Source organism: Sceloporus occidentalis, unplaced genomic scaffold (genome assembly GCF_023333645.1).
Source record: "Sceloporus occidentalis isolate IW3139 unplaced genomic scaffold, rSceOcc1.0.p SCAF_4, whole genome shotgun sequence".
Lineage (NCBI taxonomy): Eukaryota > Metazoa > Chordata > Lepidosauria > Squamata > Phrynosomatidae > Sceloporus > Sceloporus occidentalis.
This window is the reverse complement of record NW_028316984.1, coordinates 135,284,053-135,294,536: the sequence shown is the minus strand read 5'-3', so window position 1 is coordinate 135,294,536 and position 10,484 is coordinate 135,284,053. Positions and strand designations below refer to the sequence as shown.

At 43.0% G+C, this 10,484-nt stretch overlaps 1 protein-coding gene across 48 annotated transcripts in view; it reads right to left on the bottom strand.

The window, feature by feature from the left end:
- Positions 1 to 10,484, bottom strand: part of MADD (MAP kinase activating death domain) — a 156,920-nt gene that overhangs the window by 125,209 nt on the left and 21,227 nt on the right. For all 48 annotated transcript variants that reach the window (XM_089521626.1, XM_089521616.1, XM_089521601.1 and 45 more), the window contains exons 2-3: positions 4,055 to 4,233; positions 1,981 to 2,595 (exon numbers count right to left, since the gene is read on the bottom strand). In XM_089521626.1, coding sequence (XP_089377752.1) covers positions 1,981 to 2,595; positions 4,055 to 4,116 — 677 coding nt within the window. In that variant the 5' untranslated portion in view covers positions 4,117 to 4,233. The remainder of the gene's footprint in view (positions 1 to 1,980; positions 2,596 to 4,054; positions 4,234 to 10,484) is intronic.

Here is a 10,484-nt window from a genome sequence, read left to right as displayed (position 1 = left end):
GCCATACATACACTCTTTCCTCCTTTGCTGTGGAGGTGGTAAATGTAAAGGTTCCTAGAAACATTTATAGTGGTACTGTAGTCAGGTATTTAAATTATGGGATGCAATCTTTTCTATATATATAAATAATATCACTAACTAGCACCTTATAAAGTCTCCATAATTGGTTCTCCTGGGTTTCTTTTAAGGGGACAGTGCATGATGGGTCAATATTAGATTTTGGAAACATCTAAAGGGGTATCTGGTATAATGACAACCAGGTATAATAAAGTATGACAACTAGCTCAGGTTGAAAAATTAACTAAAAAAATTCTAATAGACAAAGGAAAGAAAGAAAAACACAGTTTTGCTGTGATTTGGAGTTGTTTTGTTGAATATACAGTGAGCCCACGTCATATGTGGGCGTGCTATACATGGTTTTCAGCATATGCTGAAAGCCACGCGGGAGTGCGCAGGGCACAAGGGGCGGTGCGTCCCATTGTGACTAATGGGGCATGAGCCCATGGAGCACGCGTGCCGCCGCATGCACGAGCCCCATTCAGTTAAATGTAGCTTGAGCGTGCATGGTATTTGCTTTACGTGGGGGAGTCTGGAACGGATCCCCCGTGTAAAGCAAGGACGGACTGTATAAGGAAAACGATTAGGTTGGCCTTCCAATGATATTCAAGGATTGTTGACTGACCGTGTAAGATAATGCTTTTGACATCTTTTATTTTTTTCATTATGACTATGGCGGGTTACAGACAGGCAAAAAGGGGTGTACTCATGACGTCATGAAGGTATAGCCTTTAGACGGCCCTTACCTGAATGCCGCCATGAACGCGCCGCCTGCACGGCCCAAGCGGGAAGAAGCGGCATTAAAAAGGTGCCACTTTTTTCCGCTTCTTTTCTATATACTGCGCAGCTGCGCATCTCCGTCTGTAAGCTGCTGCACCGGTACGCCAGAATTGTTACGCCGCTAATTTAAGTTGCCCATTTAAAGGCTCCGTGTCTGCTGCGTTGCATAATGAGTCGGGGTCCTGGAACATGTGCAGTTTACACCGAGGCTCTAATTAGAGCGTCAGATGCCATGCAGATGTGGAAGCTGCAGCACAGCTGCACTCTATTTTAATGCTCGTAACCCTAACCCTAGAGCAACATGTACGCATGCGCTGCTAGAATTGTGGAAAGTTTGGAATTTAAAGTGAACATTCCTGCACCATTTTCACCTAACAATAAAAAAACGCTAAAACTTTAAATATTTACATATGTACAAGGGAGGTGATGGGGGATGGCAGGGGGACAGCGGTGGCAGCGGTGGCAGCAGCGACAGCTGTGGCTGTGCATTGCAGATTCAGCAAGAGCGCGGGGACCAAAGGAGAGGAGGCATCCATGATGCTGGTGACACTGGCAACGTGCAAGTGGACAAGGATGCCAACACCAGCTGATCACCAGCTGGCAGGAGGCCACCTTTGTTCTTGGGTAGGGCAGGGGAAAAAGTTTAAAGGGGCCTGGGCACTTTAAATGTTCACATACGCTTTCTGCCGCCGGTGCTTACTGCCGCAGCTGCGCAGCTGCGCATCCGCCAGCCGGCAAAAGAAAAAAAAAGCCGTGTTTTTGGCCGCCCGTGAGGAAGCTGCCTCTCTCTTTGCAGCGTCCTGCAAGGCAGCGGTATGGAAGCTGCGGGTAAGAAACGGCCCCAGGTGAGGCGTCTTCATTACCCCCAGTGTGGAAGCCCCATACACCTGAGCCACGCCCCCGGGGCAGGCGGTCTAGAGGCTCTGTATTCAGGGGAAGACATCTTCAAGATGTCTTTCCCTGCCCGTCTGTAACCCGCCTCTGTGACTTAATTGAAAAGTATTTTGTATACCCACTGTTGGGGGAAGAACAAGGATAATGGCACAATATAAAACCAATGAAAATAATGTTTAAAAAATAAATATTTAGAACCATATCATCTAAATAAGTAATCAGAGGAAAGCATTTCATCCCTTTATATACCTCTGGACTCCTCGTGGGATTGTCAACTTCTTCCCTAACAGTCTCTCACTGCAGCAGTCCACAAGCCTCTTCAGGGTGTATAGGCATTCACGAAACGTAGAGAAAAAGGGATAGTGGCTAATGATGCACAGTGAGGTCAGAGTGCTGTTACGAGAGCGATGTGTGCCTTTGGATGAATGTTTGCTCCGAGGTGATCGATTCACATCTGGGGCAGGCTCTGTGCTTGGGGGCTGCAGAGAACCACCACTCTCTGAACTCTCATTATCCTTCTCTTCTTGAGCAGTGGAAGCATCTCCAGATTTGGGTGCTTTCTGCCCATCTCGAACACGATGTCCACCACTGCCTTCCCCCTTCTCCTTGGGCACACGCTTCTGAAAGGAGCGATAGAAATTGACACATATCCCATAGCGAGTGAGTCCTGTATCTTTATCCGTGAGTGCAAAGACAAAGGAAGTGTCATCTCGCAAACTCATACGCTTCTGCCGAACACTTAAACATCCCTCTGGCTGGCAGAAGAATACTACATCTGGGGGAAGTGGGAAATCAGTGTAATCTTCTAGAGGGTAACGGCGTAGTAGTTCAGGCGTCTGTGCCACACTGTCACTGCTTGGTTGCCTGCAAGGAATGCAAATACTAAATTACTTTGATACAGAAGACCAACAGCCATAATACATTTGTACAATGCAAACATTACATCTTCCATCTCCTACTGTTGGTATTCTGTGGGAGCTTCCAACAGGAGATGAGTTATGAATTCCTCACCAGGAAAATTTCAAAACAAATTTTTGGACCTGGCTCTGAGTGGACCAAGATTCTCACTTGTGACATCCTGACCCAAAATGGATTAGGTGGGGAGGGGGGGAGAGAACAAGTATATACAGTAACTGCTGTAAAGCCTGCTAGATGAAAAGGCTGACATCCGGAGGAGAAAAATTTGAGGCTAGTGACAAAAAGAAGTTCCTCCCCTCACCAGAAGGGAAGTGGCAGTTGTGAATGGGTGTGGTAATCTGGTTTATTATTAACTAAAAAGATTTATAAGCCTCCTTTCAGAGCACACACTTGCAAGGCAGTATATAACAATTTTTAAATTCACAAAGCATAATGAAAGAGTAACAAAACTAAAAGATCAATAACTAATCTAATTAAGAGTTCAAACTAATAGTACCATAGAATCAACAGTCTCAGTAGAGTCACAACTCAATTATACACAGATACACAAGATACATATGTGAATTTTTATGGCCTGATTGAAGGCCTGTGATATTGGACCTGGCCTGTGATAATGGACCAAGATTCTTCTCTAGCCGTTCCTACTGTAGCTGTGTGTTCATGCATACAATGAAGAAACAGCAGCTGCTTCTATAATCCCTTACTGAGCATGTGTGACCAGAAAAACAGAAAAAAAGGAGAGCAAATAAACCTAACTCACCAGCTAAACCCAGCATGTTTTTTAAAAGGCAAAGATCTTTATATTGGCCACCAAAAGGGAAATCATAAAAAAAATGGAGGCAGTGAAAAAAAAAGTAATCTCTGGATGCATTTTGGAAGAAGCCTTCAAATGGTCTCTAGATGTTCAAAATGTTTTTATTTATGGAAGGTTTACCTGACACTGTTTCATTTCATGTTGTTGAACTGCTCTTTGTTTTTGGTTGAATAGGAACCTATTCTTTTCTTGCTATCCCTGCCTCTGGTACCCAATTTTCTATTAAGAAGCAATGCCCAGGGACACACTGACTTCATTAACTAAGATACACCTGTGTCTTGAATGCCTAAGCATTAACTATATGCTTTAATTTCACTTCTGAACATATGATTTCAAGCAACATCCAATAGCTGCAACAGTCAATGAGATGAGATAGAAAGTATGAAATATCCGTGGTCACAATATAGCACATAGGAGTAAAAGGAGGCATGGCCATGTTCATGTAGCACACTTTCACATTCACCAACAGTATGCCTGCATGGTGCTGCGTACGTTGCTTATTATCTCTGATGCCACCAGCAGTCACAACTCCGGTCACCCCACTTAATCAATGCAATTTTTAGGCAAATCACTAGAGTGTTGCTACTGTACCTGGCTCCAATAATCACAAGGTAATCAAGTAAGCGAGGACAGCTCCTCTTCCTCTGCACCATGGTCTCGTCTCCTTCACTATGTCATCTCAGTGAATTTCTCATTCATTGGGCCAGGTAGTTTCTGATAACGCCCTTGGAGAAGAGACTGCTCATTGAAATTGTGCCATCAAGCTACAGCTGAGAAAAATTCAATTCAAGGTCAGATGCATATTCACAGAAATAGCAATGATCAACAACAGTACTTTAATCACAAGCAGTTTCAGTATAAGCACTTTGAGTATAAGCTTCAGTTTTGTCACAAAATACCTAGTTCCAAATAGAATCCACTATATTTTCACTATTCTAGAAGCAATCTAGAAACAATATGAGAGTGGTGTACACACAGTTGCCCCACGTATTACTATGTAGTGACTGCCAAAAAACAGAGTAGTTAGGTCAACTGTGCATATGCTACATGTGCTGAGATACTGGATCATATAAATGACTCCACCAAACAAATCTGGACGAGGCAATCCCCACCACACAGTACATAACTGGCCAGTAATATTCTGTTGAGCAAGAGAGGAAGACTGCCAACAAAAAAATATATCATTTTTTCAGTATTATTGGACTCATAATCCAAATAGTTTCTTGTGTAAATATTTGCATTGATCTCAGGATCAGTGGAGGTTAAAACTTATTTTATCACGAACTAAAATTTAACGCATAATTGCCAAACATATATGTCTTTCAAAATTCTTTTCTTTGAATTTTCTGAGTGAAGAAACAGAAGAAAATAATATAGAGCAACTAAGGGTCCACAGCCTTAAAAGAGGAATGTGCAACAGCAGAGACACACCTTGTATTATATACATGAATAGTGAGTAGCCTTGTTGCTGATGATGGATGTAACTGAAGATGACAGTGGTACTCTCCTGGGCTGCTGAAGTTTGGCTTAGGGAGAGGGATGCATCTCTCACTCCACTTTATTTCATATTCATGCCTCTCCCCTCCTCAACATACAGGCACTACCATGTTCAACATAATGGCAAACGGAGATAAGAAAGTTTAAAGCTGCCTTTCTTGTGTGTTGATGTCATGCTTGCACCTTCTCCCTCCAACCCACTGCCCATTTAATTTGCACTGGGAACAGCATTTGCTAATTCCAATCAAGTAGATGGGAAATATGTGATTTGAAGCATATGATGAGCTGACATCTCTGCATGCTATCTTTCAATCTTACAGATCTCCTGCTGCTGCCAGGTTGAATGGCATATGGGGAGGGTAATCAACTCAGTCCTGTGATGTAGTCAGATGTCTATGGGGTTGTTCCCACTTAAGATTTGAAACGATTTAAAATACAACGTTTTTAATAAAATCGATTCAAAATAACACTGTTCTTATCCCGCTATCCGAATCGCTTTGTTCATCGTTCCCATCTGGTTATTTAAATCGAAGATTTTACCTGCAAGCGTTCCTACTTGGCATGAAATCGGTGTTTAAATAAAGCAATTCTTCTCCTCCATACCTTATTTGGAGCTGTCAATCAATAGTACGTCAGAATGACGTAACGTTAATCCGGAATATTTGGAAGCGATTTATCTTTTGGCATCGTTTCCATTTCATTGACTGTTTGTGAATTTAGCGAATTTAGGAAAGCGAATTTAGGAAACCCAAGCTCTTTCCAGAGGAACTATGGGATAGGTTTTGCATGACAGCATCCCCTCTTCATGTCGCCCAAAAGACAGCCAGGGAGAATCCCTTCAGAGAGCACAGAGATCAATGGGGGAGGCTTCCGGCAAAGCAAATTTAAGAAACCCAAGCTCTTTCCAGAGGAACTATGGGATAGGTTTTCCATGACAGCATCCCCTCTTCATGTCTCCCAAAAGACAGCCAGGGAGAATCCCTTCAGAGAGCACAGAGATCAATGGGGGCGGCTTCTGGCAAAGCGAATTTAAGAAACCCAAGCTCTTTCCAGAGGAACTATGGGATAGGTTTTCCATGACAGCATCCCCTCTTCATGTCTCCCAAGACAGCCAGGGAGAATCCCTTCAGAGAGCACAGAGATCAATGAAGGAGGCTGCTGGAAAAGCAGGGAGGGAGCACTCTTCCCAAAGATTCTCTTTCCAGGGTTGGAGGAGAAGGCAGATTCCGTTTGAGAAATGGAGGGAGAAAGGCTCTATTCCCCCCCCCCCCCATTGATCAGAGCCCTTCCTTGCCTGGGCGAGATCAAATGCCTCCTCGCGAGGAGCCTTCCCTTCCCTGTCTGGGCGAGATCAGAGGCAGGGAATGCCTCTTGGATAGGAGCCTTCCCTTCCTGCCTCTCCTCCGTTAGAAATGGGCTCTCCCCACACAGAGGGGAGGTTGCAATCCACCGGCAGATGCAGGCGCTTGAGCAGCCGGGACTTCAGGCGCTTAAAGCGCTGAAGAGATTAAGCGCCTGTAAACCATTAAAATAAAAAATAAAAATAATCCTTATCTCTTATTGAAAGACCACAGCGGACAAAGGGGTGAGGGAAGCAAAAATGGCGACAGCCATGACAGATGGGGACAGAAAGGGCAACTCCCCCAAGACCAGCCCCATCGCAGTCCGCTCCTCCCATCCATCTAACACGATTCAAAGGCTGTCGTTCCTATTTAAATACTCCGGTTCCTAACTCGAATCAATGGAAAAACGTAGGTCGGACCCTAGTGTTTTTTTAACACGCGTTAAATGAGGAAAGCTCGATTTAAATTTCTATCCCGCTCTACGATTCGATTTGTAGTGGGGGCGATTGCGGGTTGCTCTAGAACTGTTCTAGGTTTAAATCGGATCCTAATAGGAACGCCACTCCTTGGATTCGATTCAGAACGCGGGGTTTCACCTAGTGGGAACAACCCCTATGAAGGTTGCTGTAATGCTGCTCTGGGGAAAATGTCAAAACAGAAGGAGCCAGGCCATCAACAGCCCAGGGGCTGCATGCACTCTGTGCAATTTACAAATTATAATAAAAACAAGAAAATCTACAATATTTGAAGTTTGTCTCAATCTAAAACAATGCTTCTCAATTATTTTCAGTCATGCCCCCCCCCTAGGAAGAAGAAAACATTTCGCGCCCCCCGCGCGACTGTAAATAGTATCATTTGTCTATAAAATTGTTATAAGTACACCTCTGCATAACAGAGCCTCGCGCCCCCCTTTACGGAGCCTCGCGCCCCCCCTGGGGCCCCACTATTTGAGAAAGGCTGATCTAAAACATGAAATTACAGGGAACTATCTAAATAAGAGGTTGCAAAGATAGAAGGGTGTCATTAATCTCTACCAGAATAAGTGTAACCTTTCATCAAAAAAGTGTAATACTCCAGTAAGTGTAACACATTTACTAGAAGATAAACTCAAATAAGCACAGTGTGAGTTAATTCCAAATAAACACGCAAATCACTGTGCTATATGTTCAAACTACCGGAAAAGACTGCACCTAAACATTAGCAAGAACTTCCTGACAGTAAGAGCTGTTTGACAATGATGGAATCTATTTCTTTGGTGGTTTTTAAACAGAGGTTGGATGGCCATCTGTTGGGAATGCTTTGATTGAATATTCTTAAATGGCAATGGGCTGAACTGGATGGCCCTTGTGGTCTCTTCCAGCTCTATGACTCTATGAAAACTTTGCACAGATCACACTTAGTCTTGTCAGGCAATATCAGCAAATCTGCCAACACTGCTAAGACAACAACACCAACAAAATCATCAGTGAACATCCTTGAAAGTGCATCCTTAAGCTATCAAAAAGATAAACAAGATGTACTTGCAGACATTATAAATAAGAAATGTTAAACAATATAAGACGTCAAGGATTAGAAAAGAGACAGTCTTCAACTATTAGTTTTACTTTATCTGTTTTTGTTTATCTGTTTTAAATATCTTGTGCTCTTTGCAGTGCAGATGAGATGAATAATGAATAAATTCATTATATTAGCTTTATTGGAATTCTGCTGTCATATTTTTTTTTAAAAAAGAGACTTCACAAAAGGCTAAACATAAAAATTATATATTAGATGGGAGAAAGAATTTGGCATTATAAATAGTATTACTACATTACCATATTTCTTCCAAAAGTATTTAAGATAGTCTCCTTTCAATATAGTGGAAGTGAGAAAAGAAAAGTATACTTGTAATGTTCACGTAATCAAATTCCACATAGCACCCACAATCAGTAAATAATTTCAGTTTGCTTAAGTGAAAAACACTTCAACAACATGTACATTCTCTTTATAAAAAATATTGAATTTAACAAAAATGCAAAACAATCACTCATTACTGGAATGGAGTTGACAATCATTAGTCTCTCAGTTAGAGACTATGAGGCAAAGCAGACTAGCATTAAGAGCCACCTTGGGGGTGGTGTGGGGATGTTGTGACTGCACATTGCATACCCCGACTCTGCCCCCAAGCCAGTCATGCTGCCTGCCCACCCAGATGGTGGGCAGCGTGGAATGCTCCCACAGGACAGCGATTAGACGCTGCCAAGCCGCAGCAGCAGGGAAGAGCCATGGCAGCAGTGAAAGGGGGACTTTTTTTCCAACACAAAAAGGAGCGGCATTTTGCCACTTCTTTTTGCACTGGAAAAACATCGGATTGGAGCCACGGCATGCAGTTACTGCAGTCCCAATACTGCACTCAAAGGGGCAGCATTAAGCCATCCTTTTACAATCGTCTGTTTAGCCCCTATGATTCAGTAACATATTGGTCAGTGGGAACTTCAGCTTTAGATTTTCTCCTCACAATATGAGAACAACCTCAATTCCAAAGAACTTGCCGTAATACAACTTACTCTCCAATATGATTAGTTCACATATATTGCAGACTCCTAAGCAAGTAGAGAGTGATTGCAAGACTTAAAAATATGGACTGATTGCAAGACTTATAAGAAAAAGAAAAGAAAAAAAATCTGCCTATGAGGACTAAGGCCCTGTACAAACTAGCACTTTGTGCTGGGCTGTGGGCGGAGTCAGTGCACAGCGTCCTGACGCTGGACGCCCTAACTCCGCCCCAGGGTGTAATGATGCCACACGTCATTCCAGATGGCATGTAGCATCATGGTGCAACTCCTAAGCTCCTCCTAAACAAAGGGCACCATAAAGCCACGCTGTTGCAGTTATGACACCTTTTGGAGGGTGCAAAAAGGAGACACTTTTTGCGGCTCATTTTTGCACCCTCCAGAGGCCGGATTGGGGCCATGGCCAGGAAAGGGATGGCTGCTTGCCGCCCCTAAGGGGCAAGCTGTATAGCCCCTACGTCAATTTAACTTCAGGTCAGCATCCAAAGCAAGAAGTATATGATCCCCAGTTTTGTCCATAGATATACTGAAGCACTAAGCATGCTAAGATATTATAATTCAGATGAACCGCATTCATGATGCATTATTTATTTCTTATAGGGAGTTCAGCCAGGGAACATATTTATTATTTCACTTTAATCTATCAATATTTCCATTCGGCCCGGGTGTTATCAGTATGCTGATGACACCCAAATATATTTCTCCATATATTTCTCATCAGTGACAACGACAGATGGCATCTCTCCCTTCAACCAGTGTCTTCAGGCAGTAATGGACTGGATGAGGGGAAACAAGCTCAAGTTGAATCCAGATAAAATGGAGGTACTTACAGTAGGGGCCACCAAACTTGGTACCATCCTCTTACCAGTTTTTGCAGCAGTTGTTCCACTGCTGAACTCTGTCTGATAAGAACCATTCACTGCCACCTTATCTTTATGGTAGACAGCTCTTGCACTCAGCTGCAGTTGACCTGAACTAATGAATGGAGCAGGGTGTGAAGCCCTTTGGGAGGCATAGGGGCACCAGACAAACCCATAATATGCCTCCAAGATTCAGCAGAAAACACATTTCTATGAAGGAAAAGGGATGTAACATAATGCATCATTGGGATATCTTGCCATAGTAACCTTCCTATTGCAAAGGAGAAGCAGGTATGAGGCACAGCTGCCCATGCTTATGTAAACAAGCAGCCATCCTGGGCACAATAAGCATGCCTTTATAGCCACTACTGCACCAATATATTACCCACTAAAATACAGACCAATCAATACTGCTGATTTTAAAACCTCACAACCTTAATCTTCCTTTCCTCCTAGGTGACATAAATACATGCCAAAAGCAATCCAAGATGGTGTCTGTCCTTCACTAAGGTTTCATGCACTGTGAAATATTACCAAGCGGTGGGCAGAAATAGGAACATTAATGAAATAACTAGCAGTGCAGAGGTCAGTCACTCTGATGTGACATGATGTGACAGAGAATAAAAGGTTAGCGGTGATTATTCATAAACATAACTTGGGCCTATGTTATTTCCAGTACAACATTAAATAAGAAAACCACAGTACGCATAATTTTCCTTGGAAGGCCAAATCCTGAACAAGCTGTATCTGTCTGTCATGATAAAAGTGG